The sequence below is a fragment of the Salvelinus fontinalis genome, chromosome 13 (assembly GCF_029448725.1).
Source record: "Salvelinus fontinalis isolate EN_2023a chromosome 13, ASM2944872v1, whole genome shotgun sequence".
Lineage (NCBI taxonomy): Eukaryota > Metazoa > Chordata > Actinopteri > Salmoniformes > Salmonidae > Salvelinus > Salvelinus fontinalis.
Window position 1 is genome coordinate 25,177,501 of NC_074677.1, and position 18,428 is coordinate 25,195,928.

General features: G+C 44.7%; 1 protein-coding gene across 2 annotated transcripts in view; it reads right to left on the reverse strand.

Annotated features, from left to right (window-relative positions):
- Nucleotides 1-18,428, reverse strand: part of LOC129868298 (vacuole membrane protein 1-like) — a 111,961-nt gene that overhangs the window by 14,952 nt on the left and 78,581 nt on the right. For both annotated transcript variants that reach the window (XM_055942147.1, XM_055942148.1), the window contains exon 10: nucleotides 17,141-17,202. In XM_055942147.1, the coding sequence (XP_055798122.1) occupies nucleotides 17,141-17,202 (62 nt within the window). The remainder of the gene's footprint in view (nucleotides 1-17,140; nucleotides 17,203-18,428) is intronic.

Below are 18,428 nucleotides of genomic sequence, written 5' to 3' on the forward strand. Positions count from 1 at the left end.
CCCCTCACCAATAATCCCCTCCATTGACACAGGATCTGAGGGATTACTGAATTACAATACATGTTACAGTGGCTGATTGACCGCAGTAGATGGGCTTCAATCAAAGTGATTGAATATCATCCAGGGAATTCACATGCTGCTTTCAAGATCTAAAAACACTAAGTACAGTATAGTTACAGTAAGTGGTAAAAATGCTACAAAATAACCCCCCCCCCCCCCCACACACACACACACTGAATCAGTGTCTGAAACTATACAATATAATCATCATCATCAAGAACCCTTCATTCCCACATGTCATCTCATGTGATCTGGCTGTTGTGTTGAATAGCTGGCATAGCCAGTCTCACCACTACTCCAGCTTAAATGCACAGCCGTACTGCTAGGCAGATGACACACAGCTCTATTTACCAATCAGATCCAGGGACCAAGCTAAGGTAGCTACCCTTCACAAGTGTCTTGCTGAGATCAAATGTTGGATGTCTGACAAATTTCTGGAAATCAGAGGATGTTTTATTTGGCCCCTACCTTGCTTGAACCCAGATTGTAGATAACCTTGGTAATTTGTCCACCAATGTAAAGCTTACGTCCATAAGCCTTGGCGTTTTCTTTGACCCTGACCGAAACCTCGAGCTGCATGTAAAAAAGGTTGTCCAGTCCTGCTTTTATCATCTAAGAAATATAGCAAAAGTAAAGTATTTTACTTCAGTCACTGATCTGGAGAAAGTTATACATGCTTTATTTCCTCACGCCTATATTACTGTAACTCTTTGTATACATGCCTCAGTCAGAAATCACTATATCTACAGTTAGTTCAAAATGCTGCAGCTCAGCTTTTAACAGGCACCCGAAAATGTAACCATGACACCTATTTCAGCTTCTCCACACTGGCTACAAGTCACTTTTAGAATACATTTTATGAATCGCTCATCAAGCATGATTAACACAGGAAACCAACCAACCTCTCCAGTTCCAGAAAAGAACTTACAATGATGTGTGTTTTCCTCTGGAATCCCAACCACACTGACTAGTCTTTTATCAGAGATAACAAGAGAGGGAAGTAAAGGGGGATGGTAACAAAGAAACATGCTGATTATCTGATTACACCAGCAGAGTCATTGTGACTTGGGGGGTGTCATGATGAGTCTGGTGTGCCATGCAGCTGTGCAACATCATATCATACAGGAAGTAGCATGATAAGCTCTATCCACTGTGATTCTTATATGAATGGTTTGGCAACACTAAACAGGGATAGAATGTGATGAAAGATTATTTATGGTTGTGGTGTGCTGGCACTCTTACCAAGATATCAAAAATGTTTGTCTTTATTTATGATTGCTCTAGACTTCAATCAGAAGCTAAATGAGATGAGAGAGGGGCACATTCTGATCCACCATGACAACCATGACAGGAAAAGCATTCTCTTTTGATGAGGAGACATGATCATAAGTCATCAAATATAATATACCGGTGGCTTCAGTCTTATCACGACCACCACATCATATAAAAGCTTTCTATTATGATTTAACAATAAATTACAAAAATATTGAGATGTGTTGTATGCCAAGAGCAAGTTCTGAAAACAAAATGGATGATATACGATCAAGACTATCCTACCAACAGAGCATTAAAAACTGCAATATCTTATGTTTCACCAAATTTTGGCTGAACGACGACACGGATAATATAGAGCTGGTGGGATTTTCCATGCATCGTCAGGACAGAGAAGCTACGTCTGGTAAGGCGAGGGTGTGTGTCTATTGGTCAATAACAGCGGGTGCGCGATGTCTAATATTAAAGAAGTCTCAAGGTATTGCTTGCCTGAGGTAGAGTACCTTATGATAAGCTGTAGACCACACTATCTACCAAGAGAGTTCTCATCTATATTATTCGTACCGGCCTATTTACCATCACAAACCATCGCTGGCACTAAGACCGCACTCAACCAGCTGTATTATGCCATAAGCAAACAAGAAAATGCTCATCCAGAAGTGGCGCTCCTAGTGGCCGGGGACTTTAATGCAGGCAAATTTAAATCAGTTTTACCACATTTCTACCAGCATGTCATGTGCAACCAGAGGGGAGAAAATCTAGACCACCTTTTCTCCACACACAGAGACGCGTACAAAGCTCTCCCACCATTTGGCAAATCTGACCATAATTCTATCCTCCGAAATCCTGCTTACAAGCAAAAACTAAAACAGGAAGCAATGGTGTAAAGTACTTAAGTAAAAATACTTTTAAGTACTACTTAAGTAGTTTTTGGGGCATCTGTACTTTACTATTTATATTTTTGCCAACTTTTACTTTTACTTCACTACATTCCTAAAGAAAATAATGTACTTTTTACTCCATACATTTTCTCTGACACCCAAAAGTACTCATTACATTTTGATAGGAAAATGGTCCAATTCACTTATCAAGAGAACATCCCTGGTCATCCCTACTGCCTCTGATCTGGCAGACTCACTAAACACAAATTATTTGTTTGTAAATTATGTCTGAGTTTTGGAATGTGCCCCTGGCTATCCGTCGATTAAAAAAATATATAGTCGCTTTATATACGGAATTTGAAATGGTTTATACTTGAACTTTTCATACGTAAGTACATTTTAGCAGTTCCATTTACTTTTGATACTTAAGTACATTTAAAACCAAAAACGTAAACTTTTTTTTTACTCAAGTAGTATTTTACTGGGTGATTTTCACTTTTACTTGAGTCATTTTCTATTAAGGTATCTTTACTTTTACTCAAGTATGACAAATTAGTACTTTTTCCACCACTGGCAGGAAGTACCAGTGACTTGCTCAATAGAGAAGTAGTCAGATGACACGGATGCTACGCTACAGGACTGTTTTGCTAGCACAGACTGGAATACATATCTTGCATTACTCATTACTCATCTCATATGTATATACTGTATTCTATACTATTCTACGGTATCTTAGTCACTTAATGTTTACATATCTGGAATTACTCATCTCATATGTACACTGCTCAAAAAAATAAAGGGAACACTTAAACAACACATTGTAACTCCAAGTCAATCACACTTCTGTGAAATCAAACTGTCCACTTAGGAAGCAACACTGATTGACAATAAATTTCACATGCTGTTGTGCAAATGGAATAGACAACAGGTGGAAATTATAGGCAATTAGCAAGACACCCCCAATAAAGGAGTGGTTCTGCAGGTCACCACCTGCAAAATGACCTCCATCAGGCCACAAATGTGCATGTGTCAGCATATGGTCTCAAAAGGGGTCTGAGGATCTCATCTCAGTACCTAATGGCAGTCAGGCTACCTCTGGCGAGCACATGGAGGGCTGTGCGGCCCCACAAAGAAATGCCACCCCACACCATGACTGACCCACCGCCAAACCGGTCATGCTGGAGGATGTTGCAGGCAGCAGAACGTTCTCCACGGCGTCTCCAGACTCTGTCACGTCTGTCACATGTGCTCATGTGCTCAGTGTGAACCTGCTTTCATCTGTGAAGAGCACAGGGCGCCAGTGGCGAATTTGCCAATCTTGGTGTTCTCTGGCAAATGCCAAACGTCCTGCACGGTGTTGGGCTGTAAGACGTCGGGCCCTCATACCACCCTCATGGAGTCTGTTTCTGACCGTTTGAGCAGACACATGCACATTTGTGGCCTGCTGGAGGTCATTTTGCAGGGCTCTGGCAGTGCTCCTCCTTGCACAAAGGCGGAGGTAGCGGTCCTGCTGCTGGGTTGTTGCCCTCCTACGGCCTCCTCCACGTCTCCTGATGTACTGGCCTGTCTCCTGGTAGCGCCTCCATGCTCTGGACACTACGCTGACAGACACAGCAAACCTTCTTGCCACAGCTCGCATTGATGTGCCATCCTGGATGAGCTGCACTACCTGAGCCACTTGTGTGGGTTGTAGACTCCGTCTCATGCTACCACTAGAGTGAAAGCACCACCAGCACTCAAAAGTGACCAAAACATCAGCCAGGAAGCATAGGAACTGAGAAGTGGTCTGTGGTCACCACCTGCAGAACCACTCCTTTATTGGGGGTGTCTTGCTAATTGCCTATAATTTCCACCTTTTGTCTATTCCATTTGCACAACAGCATGTGAAATTTATTGTCAATCAGTGTTGCTTCCTAAGTGGACAGTTTGATTTCACAGAAGTGTGATTGACTTGGAGTTACATTGTGTTGTTTAAGTGTTCCCTTTATTTTTTGAGCAGTGTATATACTGTTTTCTAGGTGTGTGCAAACTTTTGACTGGTACTGGCTATTGTTCTTCTGACGCAATTATCTATTTACTGAATATTTTCATAAACATTAAATTAAATAATCATTTTTGAACACCCTGTAAAGGTTCTAAATTGTAGTTGAAGTTGATAATACAGAATCCAATAATTTATCCTTTAAAAGGAATAGTCCCATCTCTCTTGAACTTGTTTGGCTTGTAATGTTCAATGGCATTCACTTAATAATATTTACATATCTTGCAATACTCATCTCATATGTACAGTTGAAGTCGGAAGTTTACATACACTAGGTTGGAGTCATTAAAACTTGTTTTTCAACCACTCCACAAATTTCTTGTTAACAAACTATAGTTTTGGCAAGTCGGTTAGGACATCTACTTTGTGCATGACACAAGTAATTTTTCCAACAATTGATTAAAGACATTTTATTTCACTTAGAATTCACTGTATCACAATTCCAGTGGGCCAGAAGTTTACAAACACTAAGTTGACTGTGCATTTAAACAGCTTGGAAAATTCCCGAAAATGATGTCATGGCTTTAGAAGCTTCTCATAGGCTAATTGACATAATTTGAGTCAATCGGAGGTGTACCTGTGTATGTATTTCAAGGCCTACCTTCAAACTCAGTGCCTCTTTGCATGACATCATGGGAACATTTTTAAAAAGACCTCAGAAAAAGAATTGTAGACCTCCACAAGTCTGGTTCATCCTTGGGAGCAATTTCCAAATGCCTGAAGGTACCACGTTCATCTGTACAAACAATAGTATGCAAGTATAAACACCATGGGACCACGCAGCCATCATACCGCTCAGGAAGGAGACAGATTCTGTCTCCTAGAGATGAACGTACTTTGGTGCGAAAAGTGCAAATCAATCCCAGAACAACAGCAAAGGACCTTGTGAAGATGCTGGAAGAGACAGGTACAAAAGTATCTATTTCCACAGTAAAACAAGTCCTATATCGACATAACCTGAAAGGCCGCTCAGCAAGGAAGAAGCCACTGCTCCAAATCCGCCATAAAAAACCCAGACTACGGTTTGCAACTGCACATGGAGTCAAAGATTGTACTTTTTGGAGAAATGTCCTCTGGTCTGATGAAACAAAAATAGAACTGTTTGGCCATAATGACCATTGTTATGTTTGGAGGAAAAAGGGGGCGGCTTGCAAGCCGTAGAGCACCATCCCAACCGTGAAGCACAGGGGTGGCAGCGTCATGTTGTGAGGGTGCTTTGCTGCAGGAGGGACTGGTGCACTTCACAAAATAGATGGCATCACGAGGCACGAAAATTAGGTGGATATATTGAAGCAACATCTCAAGACACCAGTCAGGAAGTTAAAGCTTGGTCGCAAATGGGTCTTCCAAATGGACAATGACCCCAAGCATATTTCCAAAGTTGTGGCAAAATGGCTTAAGGACAACAAAGTCAAGGTATTGGAGTGGCCATCATAAAGCCCTGACCTCAATCCTATAGAAAATTTGTGGGCGGAACTGAAAAAGTGTGTGTGAGCAAGGAGGCCTACAAACCTGACTCAGTTACACCAGCTCTGTCAGGAGGAATGGGCCAAAATTCAACCAACTCATCGTGGGAAGCTTGTGGAAGGCTACCCGAAACGTTTGACCCAAGTTAAACAATTTAAAGGCAATACTACCAAATACTAATTGAGTGTATGTAAACTTCTGACCCACTGGGAATGTGACCCACTGGGAATGTGATGAAAGAAATAAAAGCTGAAATAAATAATTCTCTCTACTATTATTCTGACATTTCACATTCTTAAAATAAAGTGGTGGTCCTAACTGACCTAAGACAGGGATTTTTTACAAGGAATAAACGTCAGGAATTGTGAAAAACTGAGTTTAAATGTACAGTGGGGCAAAAAAGTATTTAGTCAGCCACCAATTGTGCAAGTTCTCCCACTTAAAAAGATGAGAGAGGCCTGTAGTTTTCATCATAGGTACACTTCAACTACGACAGACAAAATCAGAAAAAAATCCAGAAAATCACATTGTAGGATTTTTTATGAATTTATTTGCAAATTATGGTGGAAAATAAGTATTTGGTCACCTACAAACAAGCAAGATTTCTGGCTCTCACAGACCTGTAACTTCTTCTTTAAGAGGCTCCTCTGTACTCCACTCGTTACCTGTATTAATGGCACCTGTTTGAACTTGTTATCAGTATAAAAGACACCTGTCCACAACCTCAAACAGTCACACTCCAAACTCCACTATGGCCAAGACCAAAGAGCTGTCAAAGGACACCAGAAACAAAATTGTAGACCTGCACCAGGCTGGGAAGACTGAATCTGCAATAGGTAAGCAGCTTGGTTTGAAGAAATCAACTGTGGGAGCAATTATTAGGAAATGGAAGACATACAAGACCACTGATAATCTCCCTCAAACTGGGGCTCCACGCAAGATCTCACCCCGTGGGGTCAAAATGATCACAAGAACGGTGAGCAAAAATCCCAGAACCACACGGGGGGACCTAGTGAATGACCTGCAGAGAGCTGGGACCAAAGTAACAAAGCCTACCATCAGTAACACACTACGCCGCCAGGGACTCAAATCCTGCAGTGCCAGACGTGTCCCCCTGCTTAAGCCAGTACATGTCCAGGCCCGTCTGAAGTTTGCTAGAGAGCATTTGGATGATCCAGAAGAAGATTGGGAGAATGTCATATGGTCAGATGAAACCAAAATAGAACATTTTGGTAAAAACTCAACTCGTCGTGTTTGGAGGACAAAGAATGCTGAGTTGCATCCAAAGAACACCATACCTACTGTGAAGCATGGGGGTGGAAACATCATGCTTTGGGGCTGTTTTTCTGCAAAGGGACCAGGACGACTGATCAGTGTAAAGGAAAGAATGAATGGGGCAATGTATCGTGAGATTTTGAGTGAAAACCTCCTTCCATCAGCAAGGGCATTGAAGATGAAACGTGGCTGGGTCTTTCAGCATGACAATGATCCCAAACACACCGCCCGGGCAACGAAGGAGTGGCTTCGTAAGAAGCATTTCAAGGTCCTGGAGTGGCCTAGCTAGTCTCCAGATCTCAACCCCATAGAAAATCTTTGGAGGGAGTTGAAAGTCTGTGTTGCCCAGCAACAGCCCCAAAACATCACTGCTCTAGAGGAGATCTGCATGGAGGAATGGGCCAAAATACCAGCAACAGTGTGTGAAAACCTTGTGAAGACTTACAGAAAACGTTTGACCTCTGTCATTGCCAACAAAGGGTATATAACAAAGTATTGAGATAAACTTTTGTTATTGACCAAATACTTATTTTCCACCATAATTTGCAAATAAATTCATTAAAAATCCTACAATGTGATTTTCTGGATTTTGTTTCTCATTTTGTCTGTCATAGTTGAAGTGTACCTATGATGAAAATTATAGGCCTCTCTCATCTTTTTAAGTGGGAGAACTTGCACAATTGGTGGCTGACTAAATACTTTTTTGCCCCACTGTATTTGGCTAAGGTGTATGTAAACTTCCGACTTCAACTGTATATATTGTATTCCATACTATTCTACTGTCACGTTCTGACCCTAGTTCTTCTGTTATTTCTTTGTTTTGGTGTGGTCAGGGCGTGAGTTGGGTGGGTAACCTATGTTCGTTTGTCTGTGTTGGGTTTTTCGTTTGGCCTGGTATGATTCTCAATCAGAGGCAGGTGTCGTTAGTTGTCTCTGATTGAGAATCATACTTAGGTAGCCTTTTTCCACCTGGGTTTCGTGGGTGGTTATTTCCTGTTTAGTGTTTGTGTGTTTCACGTTACGGGACTGTTTCGGTTTTCATTTTGTTTCACTTTGTTAGTTTGTATTTTGTCGTATTTATTCTCATTAAAAGTCATTATGGATACGTACCACGCTGCGCATTGGTCTTCCGATCCTTCCTACTCCTCCTCATAAGAGGAGGAAGAAGAAGAAAGCCGTTACAGAACCACCCACCAAACTAAGACCAAGCAGCGTGGTAATGGGCAGCAGCAGCACTCGGCAGCGATATCTGGAGAAATGGACTTGGCAGGAAATTCTAGACGGTAAGGGACCCTGGGCACAGGCTGGTGAATATCGCCGCCCAAAAGCTGAGCTGGAGGCAGCGAAAGCTGAGAGGCGGCGGTATGAGGAGGCTGCACATAAGCGCGGCTGGAAGCCAGAGAGGCAGCCCCAAAAATGTCTTTGGGGGGAGCAAACTGGGAGTGGTGTTAAGCCAGGTAGAAAACCTGAGCCAACTCCCCGTGCTTACCGTGGAGAGAGAGCGACCGGGCAGGCACCGTGTTATGCAGAGATGCGCACGGTGTCCCCGGTACATAGCAGCGCCTCGTATCGGCCGGGCTAGAGTGGGCATCGAGCCAGGTGCCATGAAGCCGGCTCTACACATCTGGTCTCCAGTGCGTCTCCTCGGGCCGGTGTACATGGCACCAGCCCTACGCATGGTGTCCCCGGTTCACCAGCACAGCCCAGTGCGGGCTATTCCACCTCGCCGCACTGGCCTGGCTACGGGGAGCATTCAGCCAGGTAGGGTTGGGCAGGCTCGGTGCTCGAGACCTGTAGTGCGCCTCCACGGTCCGGTCTATCCGGTGCCTTCTCCACGCACCAGTCCTCCTTTGGTAGCCCCACGTACCAGCTCTCCTGTGGCAGCCCCTCGCACCAGCCCTCCGGTGCCGGCACCACGTACCAGGCCTCCAGTTCCAACACCCCGCACTCGCCCTGAGGTGCGTGTTCCCAGCCCGGTACCACCAGTTCCGGCACCACGCACCAGGCCTACTGTGCGCCTCCAGGGTCCAGTATGCCCTGTTCCTGCTCCCCGCACTCGCCCTGAAGTGCGTGTTCCCAGCCCGGTACCACCAGTTCCGGCACCACGCACCAGGCCTACTGTGCGCCTCCAGGGTCCAGTATGCCCTGTTCCTGCTCCCCGCACTCGCCCTGAGGTGCGTGTTCCCAGCTCGGTACCACCAGTTCCGGCACCACGCACCAGGCCTACTGTGCGCCTCGGCAGGCCTGAGTCTCCCTCCTGTCCAGCGCCGCCTGAGCCGTCTGTCTGACCAGCACCGCCTGAGCCGTCTGTCTGTCCAGCGCCGCCTGAGCCGTCCGTCTGTCCAACGCCGCCTGAGCCGCCCGTTTGTCCAGCGCCGCCTGAGCCGTCCATCTGTCCAGCGCCGCCTGAGCCGCCCGTCTGTCCAGCGCCGCCTGAGCCGCCCTTCTGTCCAGCGCCGTCTGAGCCGCCCGTCTGTCCAGCGCCGTCTGAGCCGCCAGTCAGGAGCTGCCAGAGCCGTCTGAGCCGCCAGTCAGGAGCTGCCAGAGCCGGACGCCAGTCAGGAGCTGCCAGAGCCGGACGCCAGTCAGGAGCTGCCAGAGCCGCCCTTCAGTCCGGAGCTGCCCTTTAGTCCTGAGCTACCCCTCAGTCCTGAGCTACCCCTCAGTCCTGAGCTACTCCTCAGTCCTGAGCTGCTCCTCAGTCCGGAGCTGCCCCTCAGTCCGGAGCTGCCCCTCAGTCCGGAGCTGCCCCTCAGTCCGGAGCTGCCTTTCAGTCCGGAGCTGCCTTTCAGTCCGGAGCTACCCCTCAGTCCTGAGCTACCCTCAGTCCTGAGCTGCCTTTCAGTCCTGAGCTACCCCTCAGTCCTGAGCTGCCCCTCAGTCCTGAGCTACCCCTCAGTCCTGAGCTACCCCTCAGTCCTGAGCTACCCCTCAGTCCTGAGCTGCCTTTCAGTCCTGAGCTGCCTTTGTCCTGAGCTACCCCTCAGTCCTGAGCTGCCCCTCAGTCCTGAGCTTCCCCTCAGTCCTGAGCTGCCCCTCAGTCCGGAGCTGCCCCTCAGTCCGGAGCTGCCCCTCAGTCCAGAGGCGTCCCTCAGTCCCGTGGGGTCATTTATTAGGGTTCCCAGGCCAAGGTCGGCGGCGAGGGTCGCCGCTCAAAGGACGCCACTGAAGTGGACTAAGACAATGGTGGAGACCCGCCAACGCGGACAGATGCCCACCCAGACCCTCCCCTATAAGTTCAGGTTTTGCGGCCGGAGCCTGCACCTTGGGGGGGGGGGGGGGGGGGGTACTGTCACGTTCTGACCCAAGTTCTTTTGTTAATTCTTTGTTTTGGTGTGGTCAGGGCGTGAGTTGCGTGGGTAATCTATGTTTGTTTGTCTGTGTTGGGTTTTTCGTTTGGCCTGGTATGATTCTCAATCAGAGGCAGGTGTCGTTAGTTGTCTCTGATTGAGAATCATACTTAGGTAGCCTTTTTCCACCTGGGTTTTGTGGGTGGTTATTTCCTGTTTAGTGTTTGTGTGTTTCACGTTACGGGACTGTTTCGGTTTTCATTTTGTTTCACTTTGTTTGTTTGTGTTTTGTCGTATTCATTCTCATTAAAAGTCATTATAGATACGTACCACGCTGCGCATTGGTCTTCCGATCCTTCCTACTACTCCTCATCAGAGGAGGAAGAAGAAAGCCGTTACATCTACTGTATTTTAATCCATTCCACTCTGACATAGCTCGTCCATATGTATATAGTCTTAATTCATTCCTACTTAGATTTGTGTGTATTGGGTATATATTGTGTAATTTGTTAGATATTACTTGTTAGATATTACTGCACTGTCGGAGTTGGAAGCACAAGTATTTCTCTACACCCGCAATAACATCTGCTAATCACGTGTATGTGACCATTAAAATGTAATTTGATTTGAATATGTTCCCAGGATTCATCCAATGGCATTGAGGAGTATACCACCTCAGTCACTGGCTTCATCAATAAGTGCATCGACGACGTCGTCTCCACAGTGACCGTACGTACATATCCCAACCAGAAGCCAGGGATTACAGGCAACATCTGCATCGAGCTAAAGTCTAGAGCTGCTGCTTTCAAGGAGCGGGACACTAATCCGGACGCTTATAAGAAATCCCGCTACGCCCTCAGACGAACCATCAAACAGGCGAAGCGTCAATATAGGATTAAGATTGAATCCTACTACACGCTCGACGGATGTGGCAAGGCTTGAAAACTATTACGGACTACAAAGGGAAACCCAGCCGTGAGCTACCCAGTGACGCGAGCCTACCAGACGAGCTAAATGCCTTTTATGCTCGCATCGAGGCAAGCAGCACTGAAGCATGCATCAGTTCACCAGCTGTTCCGGACGACTGTGTGATAATGGCCAACATTCACAAAGCCGCGGGCCCAGACGGATTACCAGGACGTGTACTCTAAGTATGCGCGGACCAACTGGCAAGTGACTTCACTGAAATTTTCAACCTCTCCCTGACCGAGTCTGTATTACCTACGTGTTTCAAGCAGACCATCATAGTCCCTGTGCCCAAGGAAGTGAAGGTAACCTGCCTAAATGATTACCGCCCCGTAGCATTCACGTCGGTAGCTATGAAATCCTTTGAAAGGCTGGTCATGTCTCACTTCACCAGCATCATCCCGGATACCCTAGACCCATTCCAATTCGGATATTGCCCCAACACAGCCACAGATGACTCAATCGCACTCCACACAGCCATTTCCCACCTGGACAAAAGGAACACTTATGTGAGAATGCTGTTCATTGACTACGGCTCAGAGTTCAACACCATAGTGCCCACAAAGCTCATCACTAAGCTAAGGACCCTGGGACTAAACACCTCCCTCTGCAACTGGATCCTGGACTTCCTGACAGGCCTCCCCCAGGTGGTAAGTGTAGGCAACAACACATCTGCCACGTTGATCCTCAACACTTGGGCCCCTCAGGGGTGTGTGCTTAGTCCCCTCCTGTACTCCCTGTTCACCCACGACTGCGTGGCCAAACACGACTCCAACACCATCATTAAGTTTGCTGACGACACAACAGTGGAAGGCCTGATTACCGACAACGATGAGACAGGCTATTGGGAAGAGGTCAAAGACATGGCAGTGTGGTGCCAGGACAACGACCTCTTCCTCAATGTGAGCAAGACAAAGGAGCTGATCGTGGACTACAGGAAAAGGCGGGCCGAACAGGCCCCCATTAACATCGTCGTGGCTATAGTGGAGCGGGTCGAGAGTTTCAAGTTCCTTAGTGTTCACAGCACCAACTAACTATCATGGTCCAAACACACCAAGACAGTCGTGAAGAAGGCACGACAACACCTTTTCCCCCTCAGGAGACTGAAAAGATTTGGCATGGGCAGATCCTCAAAAATTTCTACAGCTGCACCATTGAGAGCATCCTGACCGGTTGCATCACCGCCTGGTATGGTAACTGCTCAGCATCTGACCGTAAGGTACTACAGAGGGTAGTGCATACGGCCCAGTACATCACTGCGGCCAAGCTTCCTGCCCTCCAGGACCTATATACTAGGCGGTGTCAGAGGAAGGCCCAAAATATTGTCAAAGACTCCAGTCACCCAAGTCAAACTCTTCTCTCTGCTACCGCATGGCAAGCGGTACCGGAGAACCAAAAGGCTCCTTAACAGCTTCTACCCCCAAGCCATAAGACTGCTGAACAACTAATCAAATGGCCACCCGGACTATTTACATTGACACCTCCCCATCAGATTTTACACTGCTGCTACTCGCTGTTTATTATCTATGCATAGTCACTTCACCCCTACCTACATGTACACATTTCCTTGACTAACTTGTACCCCCACACATTGACTCGGTACCGGTAACCCTGGTATATAGCCTCGTTATTATTATTTTGTGTTTCTTTTTATTATTTTCCACTTTAGTTTATTTGGTAAATATTTTCTTAACTCTTTCTTGAAATGCATTGTTGGTTAAGGGCTTGTAAGTAAGCATTTCACGGTCCTGTTGTATTTGGCGCATGTGACAAATAAAGTTTTACTTGATTTACATCTCCTTTCAACTGGGTTTCAAATCTGACATCTTGACCAAATATACCTACATATACAGTAAACTTGTATTTTCTTATCATTTTGAATATTGGTTAAGTATATGTTTTCAAAATGACCTATAATTGTGTTGGCGAGAAATGATACTGTGTCTCATAAAAGGTCAAGCTATGACTTGCGATAGGGGAATTTACAGCATATTATGGCTATTTTAAAGTTGTGTGCCAGAGGTTCCTCCTCTGTGCTCAATAGCTGCCTATTGTTAAGCAGATGTTCAGATGGACTCAAATGAAAAGGGCACATCCTCAAATCTACTGGGCAAAACTGTCTGTCTGACTCTGAGCCACACAGTTTAGGCTATTCTAGTGTCAAGAAGATTTATAGAAAATCTTTCTGATACATTGACATGTGAACGGGCTGAACGAGCCGAACAATAGAGAAATGGATCTTTACAAGTTGAGAACAGTCCAACAACACGTGCTTAAACATTTGCTTTTAATGCCTCTTTCCCAGTGCTGTAATTGTTCGCCATGTTTCTCTCTGTGAGGTTAAAAGGGCATTGACTTATATGTATCTGTGCAGTTATCATAAATGGCTAACCTGACTGACTAGCAAGAAGAGGGAAAGGAATCTACTCTCTCATATCATGTGAGAGTGAAATCATCGCAAGTCCAACGGTCAATTAATTCAAGGAATGCCATGACTTAACGCTTTCACTCCTCTTTCCATTTGAGACAGACGTGGTATAGTCATCTTTTTGCAATTAAATTGTAAAAAATGCAGATGAAACAAAACAATATAACAACAATGAAGAAACTGAGGAAAAGAGAGTAAAAGATGGTGTAAATATGGCGGGATTGTTAAATGAAACAATTTCAATAAACAAATATGGCTTTGATTAATTTCAGAACTTTCAATAAGAAGATAGGAGAATAAACTAGAACAAATTTGATCTAATAAAACTTGAGAAGTCGTCTGTTATTTCCCCTCCCTCCAACATATACTGTACATTTTGAAAAGTGTTTTTAAAGAATTTAGAATAAGATTTGTAAGCACAGCAATGATTTGCAATGACGCAATACAGTCAATATTTGTTTGTTTGAGTAAATTAAAAACAATTAGTTAAATATTGACAGCTATCAACACAGCTGCACAGAGAATATCTGCCTGAAGACTATACAATATGAATAGTAAAGGTTAAAAAACCATGTCTGTCTGAAGACTATACAATATGAATAGTAAAGGTTAAAAACCACGTCACAACAACGTTAACAGTCAAGTTATGACCCTTGTACTATAAACTGGCTGTACAGGAAAACAGTTGGGGCCTGTAAGAGCAGTTTTCTCAATAATTTCAACAGCAACTAGAGTAAATATTAAAACATAATTTACTAAGAGATACAGGGGGTCTCGTTTTATGAGCTGTGAATAGATAAATATGTGAGAAACGGTGGTTGTGATAAACCCATAGGGAGAACAGCGATATCACCAGATATCATCTTCCATTCCTGTGTTTAAACATCATTAAAACCATAACGGTCTTATATGTTTAAAAAATGATTACCGACAACACAAACAGCACTTTTACAGGAGATTATAACTACCATAATTCTACAGTCCTTAACTGTACCACTGCTTACTGCGACCAACCAACATAAAAAAATCTGAGCATTTTCACTGAAAGAATGTTATTCAATACATATAAAACTGAAAAAATCCCCTTCAAAAAGAAGATGATTTAGCATTGTTTGCAAGTGTAAAAAAATACAAATAAATGGAAAGAGAAAAGGAACTCTGGTGGATAGGACAATAAATAAGCCAAAATAGGCAATGAAAAGGTTCATGAATGGAAATGCGGACAGGCAGCAAAGGGGTTAAATAAAAGTGGCAATGGGCATGGGTAGGTAGTTAAAGAGTTAATATTAAAGGGTTAAAAGTAAAGGTGTGGTTAGTCCGGTAAAGGGTTAATAATAGTGAAGGTGTGTGAGGTGGAAATGTGACAGAGCCATTGCTGGATGGCAGTTTCTGTGTGAAAGCCTCACTATCAGGCAACTCTCAAGGTGGATGGGCCTCAGTCAGGAAGGAAGTTGACGGTTAACAGGTTGTAAAAAGGGGGAAACAGTGAGTTTGTGACTTGCAGTGAAACTTTCCATTCACCTCTGATGTGTCACTCTGTATTTCTGTGGCTCAATGACTATCAGCCCCCTGGGGACTGAAACTATCATAACGCTACCTATCCATCATTACACACAAACACACAACAACTATAAAATGTTTATATGATTCATACAGTAATTAAATGAATAGCCTATATTGAAATAAATTAATTTGAAAAGGATATGAACAGTTATGCTGAAAACTCCTCAAACCCTCAAAACCCCTCACAACACTATCTATCCATCATTATAAACACACACACACACACACACACACACACACACACACACACACACACACACACACACACACACACACACACACACACACACAGCTATAAAATGTTCATATGATTCATATGATAATGAAATGAATAGCCTATATTGAAATACATTAATTTGAAAAGCATGTGAGCAACAATGCTGAAAACCCCTCATGAATGATAAAACTCTCTGAACCCTTGTGAATGACCAAAAAGCTTTAACTAAAATTGCCTGGTTGTCTGTTAACTCGATTTGGGAATAATCTTTCAACAAATTAGAGAAAAAATAAAGCTTTTTATTAAAACCAGCTCTAAATAAAGCCACCAAAGTATTCATTCTTGAAACAAAGAAAAGAGCGGTGAAAGAAACTGCTGGCAAGGATGAGAGCTGATGCAATCTCGCAGTCTGACTTCAGCACAGCCAAGTGTGTGTGTGTGTGTGGGGGTGTGTGCGTGCGTGTGTGTCAGGTGCCAATTTAACACCATCCCAACTGGCAGAGGGTAGTTACCTGCTACACACACACACACACACACACACACTGGTCCTGGCCCTGACAACTCTACAAAGGCAACAGGTTGATTCCCCCTATATCTGCTCAGCAGGCAGCCCCATATACAGGCCAGGGTAATACATTTTTCACACTATTGTGTCGACTTAACCCGTAATGAGCTGGCTCAGATATTACTATACTGGCCAAAAGAAAGATCCTATGTTGTTTTTTTCAGCACTGTTCCAACAATTCTGGTGGATACATAACCATGCCAGTGCAGCGTGGATCAGTAGTGTGAGGCAGGGGAGGGGGGGGCGGGTGTGAAGGCTCTATTAGCAGCAGGCTTAGTTGGGAGGCCAGACCACAGGGTCACAGGGCTGGTGACAGTGACGTCTGACTGGACATCAGATCAGTCTGGGAGGGTGACACCAAGCCATCAGTGGTGGGTGAAGGACGGAAAAAGGACACGGCAGTTGTCGCTCCATTCTTTAAGGCACGTGTGAAATGTCTTTATACGTAGATATCAACAAACCCCGTTCTGCTTGAGTGTCATATGACACCAAATGAATAGCACACAATCAGTCTGTTTAGGTCACCATGGCAAAGCAGTGCCACATCATAACAGGACCAAGATTTGAACGTAGATTTCAATCAGACCGCATGCCAGAGACAGTTCATCCTAACCTGAGAAACAGTCTTACATACAATGTCCATATTCATAGCCATCCACACCAAGTGGCAGGGCATGGCCATCATCAGCATCCAGACTAGGTAACAGACTGAGGGGCCAAAAGATACCTCTTACAAGAGCAGCGTCAATACCGTACATATTCTACTGTATAATCACCACCCTTCCGGGGTCTGTCAAATAAAGAAAATGTATTCCATGCAACACAGCATGTTCCAGTTCCCCATGATTAATTAATGCTAACATTTTGGTAAGAGACCTGAGTTACAGTCAGAACAAAATTAGATTGGGTTTTTCCAAAAAAGGGCACAAACGACCTCAAAATGTCACACTTGAAGCGCTCTCAACCGTCATGTTCCAAATGAAGCCTTTAATGTGGGATACTACCCCTGTCATTGTCCTCCTCCATCCTGTGACACAAACACCAATGCAAGCAAGCACACACACATTTCCATTTCTTCAGGATGTCCAATGTTACTTAGTGGCTAGGTTACTCACCCGATCAGAGACACCATCTGCTCCACTATGTGGCTGCTGAAGGTTATGATCACAAACAGTTTCTGTGAGGAAGAAAGAGAGAGACAATCAGTCAGTCAGTGGACCTTGAGGTTAAGGGGGGTACAGACAGGCCCAGCCACGGCAGTACACTCATGGTTTGATCATTAATACCCCCTCTGTTGGACCCCCTGTAGTCAACCAACACCACATTTGGTGCCTGACAGGCAGTCAGCCCAAAACCAGCCATGAAGTGGCCCTTTGTCATCAAGGCCAGGAACAAAAGTCAGAGGCCCTATGACACATTTTAACCAACGCACAGACACTCAGGTCAAGAAATGAGTCTACACAGGCAGGCTTTCTTCAGGGGGTGAGGATGAGGGAGGGTGTGGGGTTACAGCTGATACAGATAACAGTTGAAGAGGGGGATGGGAGGAGGAGTAGGAGGTGGAGAGGAGTATTGAGGGGATCAGGAGGAGATGTGTCACTCCTCTCAGACAGACGTTTATAACAGTAAAGGGGGATTTGTTTTGTTCCTGTCCAGTCTCATTCCTGCTTACTCATTGCCCCAGACTGGACACAGGAGACAGGGGGGTGGGGGGTTGGCCATTACGGCTCAATCAGACCCTATTAGGGGGCTCATTACGTCTCTGTTTACCGTTCAGTTACTGTTCAGCCACCCACTGAGCAGGAAACCAGGAAGTACTGGGTCTGGGAGAGGCCAAAATGGATGCCACTGGTCATAACAAAGACCAAGTCTAACAAATATGTTTTTGTCGTTCTGGACTCATGAAAACCTGGTAGGGATGTGCACAGGTTTAACAAGATGATACTACCCCATTGTGCCACTCATATAGGGAATCAAGACTGGAATGGGTTCTCATAATAGCAATGTGCATGTCTGTTGAAACCCCTTGAAACACAGAGCCCATAACTAAACTAGTAGGAATGTGGAAGTCAGGGAGGCTATCATAACAGAGATGACTTCTCTCCTATTGTTTAGGCCAGACTGTGTGTCACAAGTACTAAAGGTAAACGAGAACACCAGAAACTGAGCTTTTACTGTCCACTTCTTAAATGGAAGGACATTTACTCATGTCTCCGCTCAGCTAAACCTAACGGAGCCATTTCAACATTTTACAGATAGATTATAATTAATGGACATTTTTGTAGGGGCTGTTACATTTTAGTTAGGGCAAATCAAGTCTTACTTTTTAAAGTGGAAATTACAAACTTGAGAATCCTTTTTAAACCTTGAATACATTACAAATTTGCATAAAAACAATAATCA